At 30.4% G+C, this 24,990-nt stretch overlaps 1 protein-coding gene and 1 pseudogene across 7 annotated transcripts; one reads left to right on the top strand and one right to left on the bottom strand.

Moving 5' to 3' along the window:
• Positions 1-17,815: 17,815 nt before the first annotated feature.
• Positions 17,816-22,524, bottom strand: LOC111289265 (uncharacterized protein At5g43822-like). 6 transcript variants are annotated; one of them, XM_089768100.1, is made up of 7 exons: positions 22,340-22,483; positions 22,086-22,243; positions 21,865-21,983; positions 21,329-21,508; positions 21,011-21,067; positions 18,955-19,019; positions 17,816-18,129 (listed from the first exon to the last, which is right to left on the bottom strand). In XM_089768100.1, the coding sequence occupies exons 2-7, from the start codon at positions 22,215-22,217 to the stop codon at positions 18,086-18,088; spliced, it is 597 nt and encodes a 198-aa protein (XP_089624226.1). In that variant the 5' UTR covers positions 22,218-22,243; positions 22,340-22,483; the 3' UTR covers positions 17,816-18,085. The 6 variants fall into 6 exon arrangements, with proteins under 6 accessions (XP_089624226.1, XP_022735894.1, XP_022735892.1 ...); XM_022880157.2 differs by lacking the exon at positions 17,816-18,129 and adding an exon at positions 18,440-18,854 and having other exon boundaries at positions 22,086-22,187; positions 22,340-22,506; XM_022880154.2 differs by lacking the exon at positions 17,816-18,129 and adding an exon at positions 18,440-18,854 and having other exon boundaries at positions 22,340-22,505.
• Positions 22,525-23,361: 837 nt separating this feature from the next.
• Positions 23,362-24,749, top strand: LOC111289264 (magnesium-chelatase subunit ChlH, chloroplastic-like; annotated as a pseudogene). The gene is made up of 2 exons (XR_016346412.1): positions 23,362-24,082; positions 24,223-24,749. The product of XR_016346412.1 is annotated as a magnesium-chelatase subunit ChlH, chloroplastic-like (transcript).
• The last annotated feature ends 241 nt before the right edge of the window (positions 24,750-24,990 follow it).

Here is a 24,990-nt window from a genome sequence, read left to right as displayed (position 1 = left end):
GACTAAAACGACGTCGTTTTGGGTCACCGTTGGCGGTGGCTGCCGGTGGTTTTTGATCATCAAAAAATATAAAAATTATTCTGAAAGCTCTCTTTAATGTCTTCTTTCTAGATCTGGCTCTCTTTTCGCCAGAAACAGCCCCGGTCGTCGTAGATCCAGGCTTGAAGTTTTTTACCTTTTTTTTTAGACTAAAACTGATATATTTTCTTTGTTTTTGTAAGGAGTTCGGTGCTGAGGTTCCTTCCTACGGGGAGGACTGTTTGTCTTTATTTTTTGTTTCTATTTGTGTATGGGTTTGGTGAGGGTTAAGGCTCGGATTGGGGTGCTAGTATGGGGAGTGAGCTTGTTGAAAGAGGGGCTGGGTAGTGATGAAGGATAAACCCTTCGTGTGTCCGAGAGAGAGAGTTCAAAGGGAAGAATCTATGAAGATTTTAAGGAGCTTCAAATAGGACCAGATGATGGTTGTAAGGGTGGCTACAGAGAGTGGCAGGAGGTGGGTTGTAGGGTGGCTGGTCGGGGGTGACAGCAGCGCCGTACACCAGCCACCCTACTACTTTTATTTTTTTCTTATTTTCTCTTATTTTCTTTTTTTTTAATAATTAATAATTATTTTTAAAAATATATTATCATTATTATTAATTTTAATAGTAGACCCGGACAAAATCGATGTCTACAGCTGTCTCTCTTTACACATTACTGAGAATCAAGAATAGGGCAAAGATAAAGACAACGATTTTGTCCGGAAGTAAATCGTGGATTTTTTTAAAAAAAACATAAAATGATTGGGATGACACCGCAAGTCAAAAAATAAATAATCGATCGGAACAACACCGCGAATCGAATTTATGCCCGAAGGTCTTACAGAATCGACTGGAACAACATCGCAAGTCAAAAAATAAAGAATCGATCGAGATAACACCGTGAATCAAAATTATACCCAGAGGTCTTAAAATCATACCCGGAGGTCTTAAAAATCATGCCTGGAGGTATTAGGGAATCAATTGGGATAACACCGCAAGTTAAAAAATAAAAAATCGATCGGGACAACACCGTAAATCTAAATTATGCCCGAAGATCTTAAGAATCATGCCCGAATGTCTTAAGAATCATGTCCGAAGGTCTTACAGAATCGACTGGGATAACACCGAAGTTGAAAACTCAAGAATCGATTTGGATAACATCGCGAATCAAAATTATACTCGGAGGTCTTAAGAATCATGCTCGGAGGTCTAAAAAAATTGACTGGGATAACATCGTAAGTCAAAAATAAAGAATCGATCGGGACAACACCGTAAATCAAAATTATGCTCAGAGGTCTTAAAAATTATGCTTGAAGGTCTTACAAAATCGACTAGGATAACACCACAAGTTGAAAGATAAAAAATCGATCGGGATAACACCATAAATCGAAATTATGCCCAGAGCTCTTAGAAAATCTATTGGAACAACACCATAAATCAAAAATAAAAAATCGATTGGGACAACATTGCGAATTGAAATTATGCTAAGAGGTCTTAGAAATTATACTCGAAGGTCTTACAGAATCGACTAAGATAACACCATAAGTCAAAAGATAAAAAATCGATTGGGATAACACCGTTAATTGAAATTATGTTCGGAGGTCTTACAGAATCGACTGGGATAACACCGTAAGTCAAAAGATAAAGAATTGATTGGGATAACATCGCGAATCAAAATTATGCCCAGAGGTCTTATAAATCTTAAAATCTTTGAATGTTCCTCTTAATCAGAGGTAATGTAACTTTTAAAAATTTGAAAATTTTTTACTTAAAAATCTTGAAAGTTGTGCTCAGAGGCTCTAGAGATTACATCCGGAGGTCTTACAAATCTCAAAATCTTTGAATGCTCATATTAATTAGAGGCAATGAAATTTTAAAATTTTAAAAATCTTTTCAAACATGGCTTTCACCTGATCAGAGATTTTTTTAAGAATCTAATGATCTTATCTGAAGAAGGTTCCTTCTAAACAGAGCTTTTGAAATCTTGATTAAAAATGGTTCCTCTTAAACAGATGCTTTGAAATCTTGACTGAAAATGGTTCTTCTTAAACAGAGACTTTAAAACTTTAAAAACATGCCTTTTTTTTGTTTGTTTTAATCTTACAAAGTTGATAAATGCAATCATGATACAAATGTCTATTCTCATCAAATGATGCTAATGGAAATGTCAATGCGAATGTAAATGTCGATGCAAATACAAGAATGTGAATGTTTGATGGAAATACATTTGACTTTTTCACAATGCAAATGACAATAGTTTTTTCATGTAAATGCCCCTACAAATACCTTTTCTTAGGATGTAGATGCCATAATGCAAATGTAAATTCTTCTTGTGGTATGAATGCAAATGTCTTATAAAAGTGCAAATGTAAATGATGCAAATATGAATATCTTTCTTATGATGCAGATGCAAGTGATGCAAATACAAATATCCCTTTCATGATACGTAAGCAAGTGATGCAGCTATGAATATCTTTTTTTATATATTTTTTATTTGTAGGTCAGATATCTTTCTCACAGTGCTAGCAAAATAGATATAAAGACTCTTTTTGCCTTTTTTTTTAAATTTTTGTTCAAATTTTTAATGTTTCATTTTCACAAAAATGACCTCAATATTATGTACAAAATACTTAAATAATCTCTGAAATTTTTAAAAGTGATCAAAAAATTACCCCACATGAAGTATTTTTGCAATCGAATGAAAAAATTTAAAACTCAAGACTTTTGAATCTCTTAAAAATTGATGATTACTATTTGAAAGGCTCATGGGTGAGATAATTGACAATTCAATTTTTTTCATTAGTGGCATATCTCATGTAAAGCTCGACGAGGGTTGCAAGAATTTCTCTTGGGCTCACAAAAGAGATAATTTTTTAAAACACTTATTTTATTCAAAACGTGATACTTCAATGTGAGTCAAAACTAGCCATTACTTTTCAAACAAGATTTGAAAAGAAGATAAGGCTGGTTTTCTTTTTTTTTTTAAAAAAAAAGATCTTTAATAGGTATTGGTCTTTTAAAAGGCTTTGTATCAAGACCTTTTATTTCGGATAGAACCTTGAAACTCTGAAATTCATTATGAGGCCTCAAAAATGACTTTAGCTCTAAACTGCCCTTTTGGGGTTTTCACCTTAGAACTATATTTTTTTATCAATGAAGAATTCAACAAGTATATACAAAGTCAAGGATATTACTCTTCAATTCAAGTATCCACATTTGATCAAAATAGGCTTTTTAGGGTGTGTAATGTAGGCCGAGGTTAATGTTCTGAAAGAATGGATAAATAGGCTCAAAATATATTATTTAGGGTAATTAGGCCAAAGATCCTGATGAGCATTCTCTGACTTTCTTTCTTTGCTTTTTTTTGAAATATTTAGCTTTAATTTCAGCAACTTTACTCACTTTTTTTCCCTTGAATTCTCATTTTCAATGTACATATTTTTTTTATTTTTTTTATTTTTTGAATTCTGATTAAAGCTTCAGATTCTTATCTCCAAAGTTTCTTTACTCTTTCTTGAAAATACCCAACTTTATCTTTAGTTGTTCACTTTCTTGAATCTTGAATTTCAATTGAAGCCTTGTTCACTTTTTATCCCAAACTTTTACCTTTGAGGGGCAGGTTAAATGTTTTCAATATCGGATACCTTTCTTGAAGTTAATCTTGAATGTATCTTAATTTTGCCCCCTAATATAGAAAATGATCATTGGCTAGGATTTATTTTGGAACAAACAATCTAATAGGCTCAAATGGGTAGCAAATGGATAATTTTTATGTACGAGAAGGATAGAAAAATATGGCTATTCATCATTTCAAACATGATCACTTGGCTAGAATAGCAAATCATTGAATATGTCCATTTTTTTCTTTTTTTTTACTTTTTTTTATTTTTTTTATTTTTTGATGCCCCATCCTTTTTTACTCAAGGTTCTAATGACAATCAAGTCGTATAGGATCAATCGCATAGTTCAAAAAGGCTCTTTGTGCTCCAACATTTTTTGACATTTCTTGGTGAAAGGAAGAGAAAAGGTATAAAGGTATGAAACAATTTGTCTTAGGCAAAAAGGGATTTTTTTTTCTTTTTTTCAATGTGCCTTAAGACATGGAACAAAGGTTATTTAAGAAAAAGGCTTAAGCATTTTTATATCTATGGTCATAGCAAAATTTTAACACACATTGAATTATCAATTGAAAATTTGAAAGAGTATCTAATTTTTAAAATTCAAAACAAACTTTCAAAATTAATCTCTTTTGTTCTTTGCCCAAGAAAAGATTATTGGTCCTTTAAGGTTTGAACTCAAACTCACATTCCCTGAAAGGTTATGGTTGATGAGTCCAATCATTTAAGTGATTAGGGACATGAAAGTATTTGAAAAGGTGTGGAGGTATTTGATGAGCTTTTTCCTAATAGTAATCACCATTTTCCTTAAGAATCCTTTCATCTTTATTACAAAATAAAACTTCTTTTTCTCTTTTTTCTTTTTGATTTTTTTGTTTTGTTTTATTTTTTATTTTTTGAAATCTTGAAAGTTACTTATGTGGGACTTTTTATTCAAACAAATGTATAAAGAGAAAATTTCATGAAAAAGATCCAAAACACTTAATTCTTTCAAAATAAGTTAGATAACTTCTAAAGACATAATGCACATGTCATACATATACAATAAAAAAAATAAAAAAGAAATCATCCTATCCTAATTTTTAAAACTCGAAACCTCCCTCTTCATCTCAACTTCTCACATTTGACAATTGAATGGAGTCAACAACTTTCATTGCTCTATTACCTCTGGAGTTTGAATACCATTCTTGATGAGATATTCAACCTTTTCTTTCAACTGCCTGCATTTTTCAGTTGAGTGGTCAATTGTTTCCATATGGCAATCACACTTGTCATTGGGATTATAACTCCATGCTGATAGATTTGGTGTTATTTTTAGTGGCACAGGAGTGAGATATCGACCTTCTATTAGTAAAGGCAAAAGCTGAGAAATAGGGATGGGTAATTTTTCTTGATCATTTCTTGGTCTCATTCAATTCTTTGTTGGTTGGGTGGTGGGTTTAAATGTAGGAACAAGATCATGAATGACCATTTGAGGATGGAAATTTGCTAGAAAGCTTAAATGCTGGCTTGGTTGTCAAAGATATGAGTTTTGAGAGATATAGCTTATGGCAGGGTGATGAGGTTGATAAACAGGATAAGGATTATACGGGATGAAACTATTAGGTAGATGCCCCACCATTGTGATTGCTTGCACCTTTTTATTATGTTCGATGTACTTTTTTTTTCAACATCTGTCACATCTTTTAACTTAATCCTGTCACTTTTGATTGCATTTTCTATAATTTCACCAGAAATTACCATGTCCAAAAAATTTTTAGAGATATTCCCAATCATTCTTTCATAATAGGGAGTGCCCAAAGAATTGACAAATATAACAATAATTTTTTTCTCTGACAAAGGTGGTTGTACTCGAACTGCTTTGTCTCTCCATTTATGTGCATATTCTTTGAATGTTTCAGTTGATCTTTTCTTCATGTTCTGTAAGGAAAACCTATCTGGCACCATATCTTCAACATGCTTATATTGTGCTAAGAAGGCCCTAGCTAATTCATTCTAAGAGTAAATCTTACTTCGATCTAACTGAGCATACCATCTTACTGCAGGTTCAGTGAGACTATCTTGAAAGTAATAGATCAATAATTTATTATTATGAGTGTAGCTTGTCATCTTTCGACAGTACATGGTAACGTGTGTTAAAGGGTATTTCATTCCATCATACTTTTTAAAATCTGAGGCTTTGAATTTTAATGGAATAACAAGATCAATTACTAGACTAAGTTTATTGGTGCCAACATTCTCATACACATCATGGCTTTCAATTGCTTTCAATCTCCCTTTTAACAGATCGTACTTATCTTTCATTATTATATCTTCTGATGGATCTGGCACTTTTCAATTTTTTTAATTCTTTATGATCATCCACATTAGGCATAGTAGTGAAGTCATGAGGAGTATGCTTAGGATTGACATTTGTCTGAACTGATGGTAACTTGGAAAAATGGCTAATATAAGGTTGATGAGTTATTGAAGGTGCTTGTGACACATGGAGATCTTGAACATATGTGAACCCAGATGGATACAATGGTGTCTTAACAGCTATTTCCTCCCTTGTCCTGTGTGTCTTAATAACTTCTTCTTTTTTTGTCAATTTCACTATCATCTGTTTTAATTCTACCAGTTGTCTATTCATGTTTTGTTGCATTCTTATGACTGTTTCGTTAATCTCTCCCTGAGCTTTTTCTACTCTATCCATTCGATTTGTATCTTTATTTTTCATGACTCTGGTACAAACTCGAGTGCTATAAGTGTGCAGACTGAACTGACCTCATTTTCTAGGATAGCTATCCTTGAACTTTTTATTAATTATCAGAAGTCAGAAATGTACAAAATGAATTTTATTATCAAAAATCTTTTGGCTTTGAAGGTTTAACACAAGCATATTCACAATCATCATTTTTTATCTTTAACTAGCAAGAAAAATAATGAATTCAAACAGATGATGCATGATGTGCAAGCCAAATTTTATTATTATTAAGAAGGAGAAAACTCAAGTTTTATCATATATTCTGGCTGGGTTATCTAAAGACATTCTTTTCTCTTCGAAAGTTTGATGAAAGTATATTCACAACCGTCATTCTTTTTCACTAGCTCCAATTATTAAAGGTGGACAAAAGCATCAATTCATAGAAAATCTATGTTAAAAGAAGCTTTCATTCATTCTAAAAGTATCAAGTTTACACATCATAAACCATTCTAAGGCTGGGGCTAAAAAGTGTTAAATCTGTTCCCACTTCCCTTTGTCTCACCTAAAAAATAGTTGACTATGATTACTAAGAAAGATAACTCTTTGCTTAAAAAGCTTTTTATTCATCATCTTGACCAACTTTACTGTTACCTATAGTACTACCTACCATTTCGGCATGGATCAAAGAGGGGTTCTTATGAACAACTGACTTCATCTTGGCATCAAAACTCAGATATCTAACTTTCATCAATCCATGCATCCTATGTTTTAAAGCTGTGTAGTCTTTCAAAGAATGGCCCACAATACCAAAATGGTATTCACATCGGGAATTTGGGTCATACCATTTGGGAAAAGGTGGTTTGTGAGGTTCAGCAGGGATAGGGGCAATGAGGTAGTTTCCTAAGAGCAACAGATATAACTCTATATAGGACATGGGTATTGGATCAATAGGGACTTTTTCTTTAGTGTTACCAGAGTTTTTCTGTCCTATGGGTGGTTTGCTTTGCTGAAAAGGTACTGGTATAGTTGGTTTTGAAGTGAATTGAGAAACTCTGGGTTGAAGATTGAGCTGATAAAGTGGTGATTGGATAGCATATTGAACAAGCGATTGTGAAATGTGAGGTGAGGGACATGAATTCAAGTGTGAAGATTTTAAAAGTTGCATGACACTTGATGGCTTAATTCTAGGTGCTTAGAAAGGACGTTGGAAGTAGTCATAAGGAGGATTTAGGTACGGGTTAGGATTTGAGATAGTTGGTGATGGTTATTTGAAGCCAGGTGACTTCTTATTGAAAATCAAACTCTTGAGCTCAGTCATTTGCGTGGCTAGTTCACCTATTTCTCTCTTGAGTTCGCCTAAACTTTGATCACTGTTCAAATCACCCAATGCCTTAGTTTATTTTGAAAAAGTACTAAGATTAATAGGAGCTGATTGATCTTGACTTGATGGAATCAAAAGTGACAACGATCCTCGAGGAGGAACAAACTCAACTCCACCACTACCTTTAACTATTTCTATCAATTGAGCTATTTGTCGTTTCATCTCTCGAAGCTCAAGCCATAATTCATCTTGATTCAACTCCAAAGCACCAATCCTTGCTTCCAATTGATCTCCCATTTTTGCCATTCTAATTTTTACCAAGACAGACATTTTATTTCAAAACTTAGACAAAAAATTCTAGACTATTACCCTTATTGAATGAATATTACAAAAACAAAGACACACAAAGTGTGTTTATGAATACATGAATATGAGAATGTCACAAAATGCATATATACTTATGAAAATGGATTTTTATATGTACAAAGACCCAAATAAAAATTTTCGTCAACCATGAATATGTATGCAAAAAATGCAATGTTATGTTGCAAGAATGGTGGGATATGAAATGCAATGTATGTTCCATACGATCCTATTATTCATGAATCTATATACATGAAATGCAATGACATATTTACGTGAATGATAAGATGTATTCCTATGACTAATGTAGCATACTTGTATGGAATGCATGAACCTATCAAATGCTTATTATATTTTTATATGAAATGCAATGCTTGTGTTATGTTATCCTAATGAACTGACACTACTTTTAAACGTGTAATGAGATGGAATGTGCGCAATACTTATTAAGACGCGTATGGTAGGCATAGATCATTTATCAACAAGTGTATAACATGGGATGCATGCACTATCCATTGATGTGGAAATGATGGAATGCTCATATTATCTTATCATGATGCGCATGGGATGGGATACATGTATTATTTCATCATGATGCATGAAATGCAAAAGATGAAACAAAATATGAAAAAAAAAATTTGAAAATGAAAAACAAAAGAACTAGGACTTGAAAATTAATTTTATTCGATCAATAAACAAAGAATTCTTTAAAACAATCTTTAATTTTTTTGAAAACTTTTTTTTCATTTTTTTGCTTGTTTGATTAATGCTAAAAATAATTCATTCTATTCTAAAATATTTTATGAAAGTGTAAATTTTGGATAACTACCAAAGCAATGAAATACATGTCAAAAAAAAATCTTCAAGAAAATGCTATTCTCTTATTTCTACAAAAAGGCAATACTCTATCGAAAGCCCGTCCCCTAAGGTTCACTATATGCTGAGTGAAGATTTGTTCATCTAAAGGTTCCCAAATTGTTCCTCACTGACATCCACACTGGACTAGTAAGGAACCCCGATCCTGATCTATTACAGGCTACGAACAGAAATGGTTCAATTTGAGTGAAAGTGTTTCACTAGCAAATGCAGAGGTTATCACCTCACGAGAGCATAGCTACTTCACTTACTCCTAAAAAAGGTAAAGCCCGAGTATAGAGCTCATGCATGTAAGCGAATATGTAAAGTATGTGTAAAGCAATGTATTAATCAAAATAATAACTAACATGCAATTTATTCTATTTATTAACTTGTATATATATATATATATTTGAAAAACTAAAACAAAAGGAATTAAACTAAATATTAAATAAAAACCAATTAAATCCAACCATTGCTAATAGCGCATAATTAAAATTTTAGCCTGACTCTTAAATGTCTCCAGTGGAGTTGTCAAGTTGTCGTAACGATTTTGAGACCGTCAGACGTAAATAAATTTTAAAATCAAAATAAATGAAAAGAGTCGCCACCAATCTTTGTTAGGGTGTGATTGGTCACCCAAAAGTTTAACTCTTTAATAAAACTATAAAAACAAGTTTAAAGTTTATCAAAAAGATAAATTTTGATCTATGAAAAATCAAGTTAGGTCTGGGAGTCGGTTACGTGTGGGGAAGGATTAGCACCTTCACAACGCCCATAAATTGGTACCATTTAATTACGCGTTATTTTCGGTGTTAGATAAAAATGATTTTAATTTGAAATTTAACACTAATTTCCTTCATTTGAAAAATAAAAGTTTGCTAAAGCTTTTTATTTAGGAATATTGAAAAAATCTTAAAGTTAAAGAATTATTTTAAAATTATTCAACATCAAGGTAAAATTTAAAATAACTCTTTTTGGTTAAGATTTAACACGATAATCTTTAAAAATGAAATAACAATCTTTATAGAAGATAATTGTTAGTGACTCTCCAATATCTAGACAGAGTACCAAAAATTATTTTCTTCGAAATATTATTTTTATTTTATTTTATAATATCACAAATTTTTTTTAAAAAAAATGTATTATTCTTTTTTGTTATAAAATATTGTATCATCAAATAGTAAATAAAAATTAAAGAGAGAATAATGCAGACAATTATCAACGATAACATGCTAACGTATGTATGCTAATGAATGTCATGTAAAATTAAATGCAATTTAAAAGTTGGATTCTTAAGTATAATGAGACTACCCCGACTCTCCAACATCTAGGCAAAGCTTAGGTGCGACTATTTATATTTAAGATCTCAATTTACTATTATACTTTTTATTTATTAATCTTATTATTAATGCGAATTAAGAATTCGTGTAAAAAAATTTAACGAAGAAAAATTTCCTAAATACCCCATCATCTAGGTGACATTCAGGAACAGATTACTTCAAATGAGATTTTTACATGTATCTTTAGGATTTTCAGAATGTTTTGAGTAAGGGCTTAGATAGAGGTTTTCAAGGTTAGGGTTTCAAGATTTTGAAGATTCAGATTTTAGGGTTTCAGATTTTAGAGGTTTTGAATTTTAGGATCTGGATTTAAAGGTTGGGATTTTAGGGTTTTGGATTTTATGAGGTTTGGATTTAAGGGTTTAAAGGTTTTAGGGTTTTGGATTTTAAGGAGTTTGGATTTAAGGGATTTCGGATTTTAGGGGTTTGGATTTAAGGGATTTTGGATTTTAGGGGTTTCGAATTTTAGGATTTTGGATTTTAAGAATTAGTGTTTAAGGTTTCGTTTTTGAAAAAATACGAACATCTCTAAAAATCTTCAACATCTAGCCGGATTTTCGAAGCAAGTTTGATTTTAATGATTTTTGAAAATTAATTAAAATTTTCTTATATTTCTTTTTATGAAAATTTATTAATAATAATTCTCCAACATCTAGGCAGAATTATTTTTTTAGAAAAATATTTTTTATTCCCTCCAACATCTAAACAGAAAAAATAATAATAATAATTATTATTATTTTTTAAGCATTTTTAATATATATTTTTAATTATTACTTGTTTTTAATTTTATTATTATTAAAACAATTAAATATTTATTCTAACAAATTTAAGAATTTATCATGCATCAATATAAAAAAAATACTTAAAATAACAAAAATAATAATATATAAAAATTAAAAAAAAAAAATTTTTACCTGAACCGGATCGATCAACACTAGTCTGGACCGGTCTGATCGGTTTGACGGTTCAATCAGCGGTTCGGGCAGTCCAGTGGTTCAGATCGATTTGATCGATTCACTGACGATTTGTCTGGACCGGTTCAAGGTTGACTGAAGCAGTTTGACGGGTCGATTTATGAGGATCTCAGGTCAGATCTGGGTTCACACGCGGATCCTCTTTGGCTAAAATGACGTCGTTTTGGGTCTTTCCTTAAACGACGTCGTTTTGAGTTTTGCTTTCCTATATATAACTAAAGATTTTTTTTTTGTTCATTCTTATCTGTTTCAAAAAAAAATAGAGAAGAGAGCTCTAGGGCTCTCACCGTCCGATCGTCGGACCACCGCGCTAGCAGCCGTCTAGGTCACCATCAACGGTTGTTGTCGGTAGTTTTCAATCGTCAAAAAATGTAAAAGTTATTCTAAAAGCTCTCTTCAACGTCCTCTTTTCAGATCTGACTCTCTTTTCGCCAGAAATAGCCCCGATCGTCGTAGATCGGGGCTTGAAGTTTTCTACCTTTTTTTTTAGACTAAAATTTATCTATTTTTTTTATTTTTGCAGGGAGCTTGGCGTTGAGGTTCCTCCCTATGGGGAGGACTGTTTGTCTTTGTTTTTTGTTTCTGTTTTTATGTTTCTATTTGGGTATGGGTTTGGTGAGGGTTGAGGCTTGGATTGGGGTGCTAGTATAGGGACTGAGCTTGTTGAAAGGGGGGTTGGGCAATGATGAAAGGTAAGCCCTTCATGTGTCCGAGAGAGAAAGTTCAAGGGGAAGAATCTATAAGGTTTTTAAAGAGCTTCAAAGGGGAGCAGATGATGGTTGTAGGGATGGCTATAGGGAGTGGCAGGAGGTGGGCTGTAAGGTGGTGAATAGGTAGTGGAGGTGGGCTGTAGGGTGGCTAGTCGGGGGCGACAACAGCGTCGTACACCAGCCACCCTACTTTTTATTTTTTTCTTATTTTCTCTTTCTTTTTTTTTTAATAATTAATAATTATTTTTAAAAATATTTATTATTATTATTATTATTATTATTTAATTTTAATAGTAGACCGGGACAAAATCGGTGTCTATAAGCATGCCATACTACCAACTAAATTGTCTTAACAATTAATAATACATTTAGTATGGCATTTCAATTTTTCAAGCATGACTTCAAAAAATTTCAAAATTAAAAATTGACTAGCCATAAAAATATCTTCTAATGCAAATACTTTATACATGAGATTTAACAAAGTTTATAATTTTCATATCATAAATCTCAATATAACAATATATGATGAATGCCAACAATGCATATTTATGGTATAAATCAATGTTATAAACATGATAATGTCAATGTGAGGAATATCATATTTTCAATATTATCCAATATGAGTTGTGACATAAACATTAAGACAAGTTAATCTAGCAAGCTTTAACAATATTACATTTTAATCAAAACTTTTAACACATTATAATTCGTAAAATTGATTTTGCCTACTCTTATAAACTGAAACTTTTACTCTTATCCATTTACTTTAACAACTTATCTTTTCTATTAACACTGATTTTTATGGTAATATTTATCGAGTTTCATGATACCAAAAGGCATGCTCCAAATACTTATTAATAAATAAAATTTTACTTACTGTTCTCTCAACATATTATAATATCATTATTATAAAACAACTAATATCTTATGAGAGCATACTTGATTTAGTAAATATTTTATAAAAACAAAATATTTTAAAAGTTAGTTTGATAATTTATGTGAAACAAATTCACTATGAATTATTTAACACATTATTTCTCATAACATAATTACATAATTTTTAACGACAATACTCTCACATTGTTTCAGCAAACTAGCATGAAATTTAGATGTCTTTCATAAATAATTAAAACCAATAATACTGTTCATATGTCCATGAAAAACAAGAGTTTCAAATATATATCATATTATGCACTTTATTAGGCTTTAAACCTAATGCCTAAAATTTCAAATCATAATTATGTGATATATAAAACTAAAACATTATAAGTATGCTAAACATATTTATCACACAAAACACTTGCTCTCAAAATAACCAAACTTAATTTCATATGTCACATTTTGTATAAGCATAATCTTTTATAATACCACTTTGTCAAACTATGATAAATTGGAACAAAGTAATATAACAAACTTGCTAATTCATATGACTAAACAATATTCAAAGTATTCATAAATTGTCTTAGGTAAAAGACTTTTGTCATCACAAAATGCAACATTTTGAAACAATTGGACAATAATCAACAAAATATTCAATACTTAACAATTATATCCAAGAAAACACCTATGACTTAATTAAGTTCTAAATAACCTTTTATAATTTTTTTAATTAGAGTTACTTAATCTTTATCACCAAATCAACTTTAATATTCAAGACAAAAGAATGTAACTTTTTACATATGAGCAACAATCTATATAAATAACACTAGCCTATGATGTGTTATTTGTAATTAAACTAGAAAATCTAAGTGCATCATTACAATCTTTCCTTTAGGTAGAGAATGTGACATGTGATTAAGCACTTTCCATATGAAGTTCATATGAAAATATTTTAGTTTTCAAAAAGCCTATCCTTTTTAGGTAAACAGACCTTGTAGACCAATATACTTTTAATCATGATACTTCATATCCACTCCAAATTACCAAATACAATAACCCTCTTTGATTAGACAATTGTATAAGGTAATTTGAAAGTACTTTCATTCCTGTGCATTATAAAGTCTTACAAGTCTTAATGAGTGAGCCACTTTGACAGCCAAACACTCATATTAACCAATTATATATTCTCATACTAGAAAATTTGGATTGCCTATAATTTTAATATGTATACTTAACTAAGTTAAGGCAATTTGACCACTTCTCACAAGATATTTAATCATCATGTATCTCTTTAGGTCATTGAATATTTAAAAGCTGATCATTCCTACGTGAGACACTAATAATTAATATGTATCTCAATAGATCATTATAAATATAATGTCTCATTGTGAGATACTTACACCGAATGTATCTCACTAGATTAAAATTAATTTATTACATTTAAACCAAGTGTCTTGAATTTTTGGATAATTTAATATTTTCATTCAATGCTTTATTCTAATGTATCATATACCAAAAATAAAAATATCATAAATTAACAATGATACATAATGTCAACATAGTCGTAGAAAAATTAAATTAAAGTAACAATTTGAAACTCCAATTATTTCATTAAATAATAATTCAATATTATCTAATAATTAAATAAAATTATAAAATAAATTACTAATTTGATACTAGCTGTACCAAAACCTCAAAGAGTTCAAAACTAAGTTGCCTTTCAAAATAATGTATGTTGCATTTTAAATGGATAGCAAACAATTTAGTAAAAACAAATTTTATTAAATTTATTCAATCATGCATATAATTTCAAGTTGAGAGTACATAAATTTTAAATAACATATTATGAGAGTACGTACCTCCAATATATTCACAGCATGCCAAAATATTTTATTATAAAATAAAATAACAAAATTCATGTGCATAAAATATAATACTTGTTTAATAATGCATAAATATTATATAATAAATATTTTATGCCATTTAAAAATTTCGTAAAAATAATAAATAAATACGACATAAAATTTCAAAAATAACAGAGCAAATGGCATAAAAAAATGAACTCTAAATGAGTCCAAATGAATCAATTTATTAATTCCGATAGTATTTATTGACTCAGTACTGTGCTGACTCAGAATTATTCATCAAGTCAGCATTGTTCAAACTCAATACTACTCATTGTCTCCTACCTCTATCTGGGTCAACCCAACCCAAATGGGTCAAATTTCACCCGTTTCGAACATATTTCAATTTAAAAGTTAATTTGATGCTTTTTTTTTTTTTTGCAATTAAACCTTTAAACATGCAATTAACACATAAATTAACAAAAATCATACCACAATTTGCATAAAAAATTACTTAAATCACCATGAATTTGAGAACAAAATTTCATGTTCATAGCCATTTTTTATTTTTTTTGTTACTCTTTTTTTTTCATTTTTTTCCTTTAGTTTTAATGCAATTAAATGCTTCAAACTTTAATTAACATATATATTTACAAAGCCCATACTTTAAATTGCATCAAAACAACATGAATCAACATAAATTTGAACCAAAATTTTTGGATAAAAAACTTATACATAATGCAACTCGATTTTCTTCAAATTTGAACATGTATATGAAATTTTATGAAATTAAACATCTTGTTTCATCTTTATAACACATGAGTAACAATATTCAAGAAGCAATTTGAATTAAAACCTATAAAGTATCAAGGTTCTAATTAAATCTTGAATCTAAATTTTTAAAACTCGATTTCTTTCTTTATAGGATGAATTAAAAAACATTTCATACATAATTTTAATCCTCTCGCAAAGGAGAATAAAAGCCCCAAATCAATTTTGAAAAAACAAGTTTAGAAAGTTGGATTGTAGCAATAATAAGATTTCTTCCAAAACTTAAGTTCATGCGAAATTAAAATTTAAAATCATAATTTTAGATCCTAATATCACATAATTAAGCTCTGATATCACATGTAAGCATAAACTTTAAATCCAAAAAATTATATGTGAATATTAGAACACCAAATTTCATTATATTGCATACCTGTTTGGGCACACATAATTGATAAATGGAAGCAACACTAATTCTTGAAAAGACTATGTCTTTCTCTTCACTCTTCTTTTACTGATGGCTCTTAATGAGTAAATACCATTAATTAAAAATAAAGAGGGGACATTAGCTAATTTATATTAAAAACCTAGAAGCCTCTTCATCAAAAGTTTACCAGACTCAAGACTTATACAACCGTCAAATCACACTGATCCAATAAAATATACAAAACTTACACTTAAATGATCACATTAAATTATTTAGACTTTCATGCTTATCTCATATTAAGACTAAATTTATCAACTTATTTTATTAAATATTAAAATCATCACTTAATAGTAACCCACTTACTAAAAAATTATAACATTGAGTATTATTTTTAATCTTATCAAGGTAAACGTGAAAAAATCTCACGTCTAAGAATTTTCTAAAGTAATCACTGCCCATTTTTCCAAGTTATCACAAGACGAGCGACGGGCAAGGTAATAGGGCCACGCGTAACAAGATTGAAGGGATTTCCTTATAATGGGAGAAATCAAGAGAGATGAATACTATAATTTTAGGGCAGATGATAGTACCAGTTATATGAATTTTTTTTTTTTATTAAATGAAGTTTAATGTTATTAAAAAACTTTTTCTCATTTGATTTACAATATGATTCTAGTAATGGATAACTAAAAGCTAAACCGTGTATACATGTTAGACCTATCTATTTATATATGTATCTATATTAAATCATTTAATTTGTGACATCATACAGTGTAAAATATTATATTCATATCATATTTTATATAAAAATTACATATTATAATTCGTGTCGACACAAAAATATAAAATATAATTTTTTTATTTATTTAACTTATTTATAATTTTTTAAAAATTTTAAATCGCATTATTTTTGTATCTTTTATTTGTATCATTTTTATATCATATCACAATATCGTATTTTAAATTATCAAATCTACTCTATATCATAATTAATTTATGTCAAATACATATAAAACATTAAAATTACTATAATTAATTTATAACAAATACATATAAAATATTAAAATTATCATATAACAATTTACATCAATACGTCAAACACGAAATGTTTTTTATTTTTATTAAATCCATATATAACTTCTATTAAAATTTTGAACTATCATTTTCGTTTTTTTTTATCATTTTTATGTGTAATTATATCATCTTTAAAATTATTATATCTAATAAACGAAGATCATAGTCGACTAAAGGTGAGAAAAAAAAATTCTTAGTAATATATAAAATAAAATTACAATGCCCATCAACAAATTGACAACTCAGGAAAACGAAATAGAAGCGTGCAAGGCAGCCCTTCAACAGTTATGGTCAAGTTCCACTCAATGAAAGCATGAAAAATGGTAGTTTTAGAGTTAAATGCCACGTATGAGTATCATTAAGACTATGTTTGACATGGAAAAATAGTGACCTTTTAATGTTAGCCGAAAGATAAAACATTCAAGTGAAACAAATGATAAAGGCAGGACAAATGCTATAAAATTAAATTTGCAAATTTCTTCCTGTTTTCCCTGAATTTACCTTTTATATGTCAGCATGTAGCCAATAAGAAATATAATGATACAAAGTTAATTCAGTACTATTTATTTTCCTTTCTCATTTTTCTACTGTATTAGGCAAAAGAGTGTACCCTTGATCATGTATCGAGTAAGGAGAGATCTTTGTAAAGTACGGGGCTTAAACGAAACTATAGTCAAAGGAACAGAAAAGGTGTTAAAATTAAGTCTAAATGCTCAAAAAAAGGAAAAAAACAGTCGAAGGAAAGACAAAGTGAAACACGCTTATGCACAACAATGATTAGCAAAATATAAGAAAACTCAAGCATCAAACATAAATGCATAGCTCTATAAGAAAATGGTGAAATTTAAAAGCAAATCTTTAGCAAGAGTTACTATTTTGCAAGTTATATGCAATCGGAAGTGAAGATATTGCTTGAACTAATGCATTAAACATATTTACAGTGCAAAAAAACTAGTCAGGATGATCCATTATCAATTAACAGGGATCACAATTAATGTCTTTACCAAAGGAAAGCTTCCAGTTAGCATGCCACGCCTGACAAAAAATGGAATGCTAGTGTGTTCACGCTTCATGATCTAATAATTTCAGAAGCAAGGTACAAGCATGCTGCTAGCAAATTTAACAAAAACCAAGAGGCTTCAGTCTTTGCACCACTTACAACGAAATCAGGGAATAAAAAGTTGTCTAACAGATATACATAAAATCAACATATCTCTTCCACAAATATGATGTCAAAGATGGATTGTACTGCAAAGGGAGTTTACAACAAGCAGAGATGTTAGAACCTAATATGCAGAAATACAATATGATCAAACTGCAAAAAAAAAAAAAAAAAGACAAGTAATAATAATACTTCTATAAACCATTGTTTTTTTTAGGAAACGATAAGAAGAAGATAGATAGATATATAAATAACAAGTTATGACTGCTCACATACAAATTCTATATAATTAATATCACCATGACGCAAAAGAATTCAAAAAAGGAAAAGAAATAGGTCAAACTTCTATATAGCGAACCAATCACAATCATTGCTAGTATAAAGCTAATAATCACATTTGTTGCAAATATAATTTGATAATTTGAAGCTACTTTAACACCATTCTGTATATACTTCCAAACAAGGCTAAACGGTAATTTTTTCAATTCAATAACATGAATGTATATATTAATATCCATTATCTACAATATCTATTGAAAGGACTAATGGCTGCTATTAATGATGAGTGGCTTCACCAGGATCAAGGTAATCAGGCTCAGCTTAACAATGCAAAGGAGATTTGGAACTCTATGAGGGCATGGCAAACCGAAAAAGTGATTCCTACCGTCCTTTCTAAATCAATAGCATATTCTTTGCAAGAAAATATACTTTGATCTAATTCTTGTTGAGCTGTCCAATATTCTTTGTTGTTTACTCTGTCTTTGTAAAGTGTACACAATTGAGATGGAATTGTGGAAATGCTTACTTTGTCCTGAATGTACCTTCCTTGTTTAGTATATTGGATTGGTCAACAAGGAAACTAAAGCTAAAAGCATACAAACTAAATCTGGGTAACTTTGTCTAGAATGTACCTTCCTCGTTTAGTATATTGGGTTGATCAACCAAAAGTTGCTGAAGTGCACCTAGATCACTGGAACTGCAACATCAAGAAAACACACGATTACAAAGCCATGTTTAATAGAATGTAGTAAAAGCAAACCCTTTCTTTTAGTAAGTTAAATAAGTTTATTTTAACAAACCAGGAAGCAAGTGAACAAGAATTCAAAAGTTCATGTGGAAAAAGGTGAATAAGCACAATTATTAGATAATATCAAAATAAGCCTATGAACTTTTAAAAAGAAATGGAAATAAGCTCTCGACGTTTTATCACATGAAATTAAGATTATGAATTTTTATTTCATTGTAATCGTACTCATTAAATTGAAAATTGGGTGAATAAAGTCCAATACCAACATTATTAAAACAGTATTCTCTTAAGTATTTGTCATCTGACTCATCCAAGTAAATTCATATAAGTATTTTTTTATAGATTACATCAGTCACCTAAGAAGGTTTTATTGAAATATGATATATTCGTAATGTCAAGGTTTTAATTGTAATAAAATAAAAACTGATAACCCTAATTCCATGAAATAAGGATCAAGAGCTTATTTTCAATTTTAAGTGAAGTTTGGGGACTTATTTGAGTATTATCCCATTCATTATGCTTTAAAAAGTAGGCAAGCTAAATAAATAGGCTCATTAGATAAAATAAGTGTAAATGAACATAAATTCTACATATCATAATTATTCAAGCTAAAGCACAATAACGAGATAAGCTGAGAAGTAGTTTGGATTCAAAGGTCATTAGGCATATTCATAGTTTTCAAAAGCATCTCCTTTGGATAGATTTTTGAAGAAGGAAAAAGTCAGCACATGATCAAAATAAAACTTCGGGTAGGACTTAGAGCCATATAAACATCCTTCAAGGTAATTTAGGTAAAGGATTTTGTGTTTCACACAACTCTGTATCTTAGGATCCATTTCGAAAGATGGTTTTGGCCCCAATGAAATTGAAAACTTTGAAAGTCAGATTAGTAGTGTAGCGATGAAATTGGTTATAGTAGCAGAAGGATTAAAATTAGTGTCAAAATATGTGCTTGAATGCAAAAGTTGCAGTAGCAGTTAAATAAATTGTAGTAAGAAGAACAAATGACCATTAAAAACATTATATTAAAGTTTGTATATAATGTAATTTTTAGATTATTTGACATTTATAAGTTAATAAATAATTGAAATTACTAAATTAGTTTTGTCAAATAATAGTTTTGTTAATAAATAATTTAGAATTAATAAAATGGTAGAATATATCAAATAATTTTTTTTTAAATGATAATAATATATTAAAACTAAACAAAGTAGTTTTCAAGTATTTATTATCTTTTTTTGTATTTCTGTAATATTTTAATTTTATTTAACATTTTAAAATCTTAAAAATTTTATTCACTCAAAAATATTGACGCATATTATTTTATATTAAAATTGATCATATATTTAATGATAATTTATTCAATTATTTATTGACTTATTTATGTATTTATTTATATAATTATATATTTTTTTATATTTGAATTTATGTATTTATAATGATATAACTATTTATTTATATATATTCAATTAGACATAAAGTTATTTATGTAATTAATTATGTTTAAATATATTTATTAATGTATCTATGTCCTTATTTAGTTGTTTACGATGTGATTATATAAATTTATTTATCATTTTAAATAAATAATTAACTAAAAATCTTTAAACAAAATATATGAAAAAATAACCAAAAAAAAAAAAAAAGAAATCAAGAAGAGGTAAAAAGGGAAAGGGGGCTGCGGTTGGGAGCACCATTTTCTACTAGACCCTTAAGGGTCCAGTCATTGATCGAGGGTGCAAGACAGTAGGTCATTCCCACCGTGCTACACCCTTGTCACCCAAATGCTTTAGCATCGTGTGATTGCACCAAAAAGGTGCCTAAGCCTAATCGCACCATAGTAGGGCTGCAGCTGAATTCCTATGGACTCTTGGAAAGATAAAAAAGACAAGGTGAGTTTCATTGACATTTTTGAATTGCATGATATGAGTTATACTTACTTGGGTTTCAAGGCAAGTGTTGAAAGTGCTGAAACCAATGATGATTTAAGAAAGTACCTAACAAACACAAAATAATCAGTCATTTAGAATCTAAACTAATTGATTTTAACCAAATGCTAATCAAATTGCTTTTAAGCAAATGCTAATCAAAGCAAGTTCTTCAAACCTCATATAGTGAAAAGTGCAATCATGAAAACTCTACCAAAGCATAAATACTCCACAAATTCTTACGTGTAACATGTCATAAAAAAAATAAAACACAAAGCACTAAAAAAAGCCATTCTTAGAAAATTTTTGAAAGATGAAACTGTTCATTACTCGGCAAGGAACATTTCATGGAGAAGCACAAGCCCATCTATGCAATTTGTAAGAGACGGTTTTATGCCAATTCTATGTTGCAGTTGCTTCCTGTTCATCTTATTAGAACTACCTTTTGCAAGCTGTTTACCATCATGTTGAAGTTTCTCCAGGGAAAGAACAATAGAGCGAAAGTCATCCCTGAAAATCTTTTTAGAATTAAAGTTAAAACATAAATACATAAAAACTATCTCTAGTTCATAATTTACCAAAGGTTTTAGCATTGTTTTCAATTAAGACATTGTTTGGTTGATGATTTTTCTCCTGGCATTTACTTCCCCAAAGTTGTTAAAATGCAAAATCATACTTACATAATTAAAAGTAGTAAATGACTAATGTGCAACATAGTTTTTGCATATAAAATTAAAGGCAAAAGTTTACAAAATTTTCCCTTTTTTAAAATTTAATTAATCAAAACTATCATTTATTTTTTCAAAAATCAAATAGCAAAAGCCACAACCAAACATAAACTAAATTGATTAGAGATAAACCCTTACATAGTATTTTTCATTGAAAGTAAAATGGTTTGCAAAGTATCCATCTGCTTTCGCAACACTGCAACTTCAATGCCCCCAACAGAATTTAAACTCGCATAATTTTTTGGATTTTGAATAATCTGATCACAAAAAAAAAAAAAAAAAAACCTGTTATTAAAGAGATTAAAATTAAAAAAAAAAAATGAAGAGAAGTTGTGACATGGGGGAAATTTAAGTTATACCTCTAATCTGGCAATGATGGAAGTAGCATTTCTAAACTGAGAGATTAAGCGAGATTGAAGCTCGTCCCATTTACTCATTTCATCTTTTGCTTTTCTGAATTTCTGCTGATATTTCTTTATTATTGCCTCCATCAATAATCAATGAAAAATGATTGATACTGGGGGGTGGCGGAGGATGGGCGTGAGGGAGGGTTGTAAGAAATTGGGTGTAAGCTATTAACAAAGAAAAGAAAAGGAGAGAAGTAGGAGCTGACCTGGGTATCGCCAGACAAACGGGGTTTTCCAAAGCTTCAAATCAGAGAAAAAGAGAGAAGCAGAGAGGCAAGGATGCTAACGCAAATGCTTACCCTGGGCAAAATTATATGGTTTTCAGTTCGGCAATGGATTTGGAAAGAAAAAGAAGGCACAAAAATTAAAATTATTTGGTCCGGGGCATCCGCTTGGGCTTAGGCTGCGTCTAGTACATTATTAACATAGTGTGAGTTGCTTTGAAGCCCAAGCCTATACAGCGTACTTGCAAAAGTTTTTTGCAAGAAATAAAAGTTTTACCATCAATCCATCCATACAATAAAAGTGTTGGGGAGGTGATTGCCGTGGCATTCATTCACTTTCAAAATAAAAATTTTAAAAAAAAAAAGAAAATTTATTTGTATGAAATTTTGTCTACATTTAGTACAACTATAGTGAATTATAATTGATTTGAGTTAAATAATAATAATAGTATTTAATTTGATAGTCAAGAGAATTATTGTACAATGCGACACAAGCATCTTTGTCTGGAGACTAAAAAGAATTGTTAATTAATTCAACAAGATAATGATAAGCATTTACAGTTCTTGGAAGTTTTGAAAAAATGATAGCATCTCCACTAAAGTAATATAAAAAGACTGAAAGTATTCAATTATATGAAAAATAAAAAATCTTTAACTTAATTTTTTTTTCAAGTATATAAAAGACAATATGTGCTATAACATATTTTTAAAATTATAAAGTAAAAATTTTTATAATTATAAATATAATTACTACGTTTTATAGTAAATGGGGAGCAATTTAAAAAAAAAAATTCATGACTCTGATAATCACAATATTCGTGATAGTTTTTGTTTGTCCGCAGCTGCAATGAATACAAATGCGATCGGCTGCAATTTAAATGCATTCATTTGATACAGTCAACAGAGTGGAACAAGTTAGCTTGAAGAGCTCGGCAGGTCCAGGATTGATGTTGTTGTTAACTGCTCTGGAGTTTCAGAGATCTTTTTATAAACCAGGTATTGGTCCTACTATGTTTAAAATAATTTTGGATATGCATGCAGTAATTCGTGCATAGGGATCACATTTTTCTAACCCAGAGAAAATTATTTTTCCAAGTGAAAGCTTTAGGCTCAGGGAACTACTATTGCTGCTGAACTGACAAATTTAAACCAGTGGCATTTCAGTTATTTTGGCATCTTGGCATTGAAACTTCATTTCTGTACTCATCATTTGCCGAGTCTTTTCTTTTTTTTTTTTGGTTGACTGATGAACCTGCTTGATCGAGCTGTGAAGATGGTAGCTGAATTAGATGAACCGGTGGAGCCGAACTATGTAAGGAAGAATGCATCAGAGCAAGCCAAAGCCTTGGGGATTTAGGCTAGAGAAGCTGCAACAAGGGTCTTCTCCAACGCCTCGGGATCCTACTCCTCCATTGTCCACCTTGCTGTTGATAACTCCTCATGGAATGATAAGAAACAGCTGCAAGATATGTGCTTAAGCCGGAAATCATTTGCTTTTGACTGTGATGCCCCTGGTGCAGGCATGACTGAGAGAAAAGTAAAGTCTTTGAGATGGCTTTAAGCATAGCAGATGCCACATTCCAAAATCTTGATTCATCAGAAATTTCACTTACGGATGTCAGTCACTACATGGATTCTGATCCAACAAATCTTGTACAAAACCTATGGAAGGATAGAAAGAAGCCCAGTGCATACATCGCAGGCACTACCACAGAGAACGCCCAGGTGTGCGCCATGACATTTTCTTCAGAATGTTAGACAACATATCGGATTCTATCTGAGACTTGCCACTTTTCAAGCTGATTCTACAACTCTAATCACCATGAATAGATGTCTCAAGAATCCTAATTTTCTCTAATTTGCAGGTTCGTACTCCTGTTGAAACTGTGCGACTAGATGCGTAAACCAAGTTGTTGAACCCCAAGTGGTATGAAGGAATGATGTCCAGTGGCTATGCCTATGAAGGAGTTAGTGAAATTGAGAAGCGCCTTACTAATATTGTAGGGTGGAGTGCAACTTCTGGACAAGTAGATAACTGGGTGTATGAAGAGGCTAATTCAACTTTCATTCAAGATGAGAACAAGTTGAATAGGCTCATGAACACAATCCAAACTCATTCAGGAAAGTTGGTGCAAACATTCCTGGAGGCCAATGGACGTGGTTACTGGGAAACTCAGTGGAGAATATCGAGAGGTTAAGGCAGTTGTATTCAGAAGTCGAAGACAAGATTGAAGGCATTGATCGATGAACTATAAATAAATAGGTTCTAAAATTGCAAATATTTGTTCACACTGATGATTTACTCGAGCCCTTCACTCCTGGATGAGCTGACAGTCAAGAACTTATGGAATGTAAATTTGTTCATAAAAACTTTGCTTTGTGATATTGTCAATTTCACCGAGTCATCCTCCATTTGCTGTTAAAAAATTACCTTTCGTAGAATTCAACTTGTCTTTAGACATTGCTTTTCCCTTTCAATTCATGCTATCCTTTTCTCATTTTATTAGAACTAAAGTAAAATACCAAAGCACCACAAAAGATTATCAGAACTACCATACCATTTATTTCAGAGTCTACTGGAGAGAGGTTGATGAGTGCACATCACTGTAGACTTGATCCATCAAGATTGGCAA

Source organism: Durio zibethinus, chromosome 11 (genome assembly GCF_047325235.1).
Source record: "Durio zibethinus cultivar Kanyao isolate XHJ-2024 chromosome 11, ASM4732523v1, whole genome shotgun sequence".
Lineage (NCBI taxonomy): Eukaryota > Viridiplantae > Streptophyta > Magnoliopsida > Malvales > Malvaceae > Durio > Durio zibethinus.
The sequence above is the reverse complement of the archived record's forward strand: the minus strand, read 5'-3'. Positions and strand labels throughout refer to the sequence as shown.

Coding starts and splice junctions, on each gene's coding strand:
- LOC111289265 (XM_089768099.1), bottom strand. CDS start 22,217: ATGGAGGCAATAATAAAGAAATATCAGCAGAAATTCAGAAAAGCAAAA. Junction 21,984..22,085: donor CCATCATTGCCAGATTAGAG/GTATAACTTAAA, acceptor TTTTGTGATCAG/ATTATTCAAAATCCAAAAAA. Junction 21,068..21,328: donor CATGAAATGTTCCTTGCCGA/GTAATGAACAGT, acceptor TGTGTTTGTTAG/GTACTTTCTTAAATCATCAT.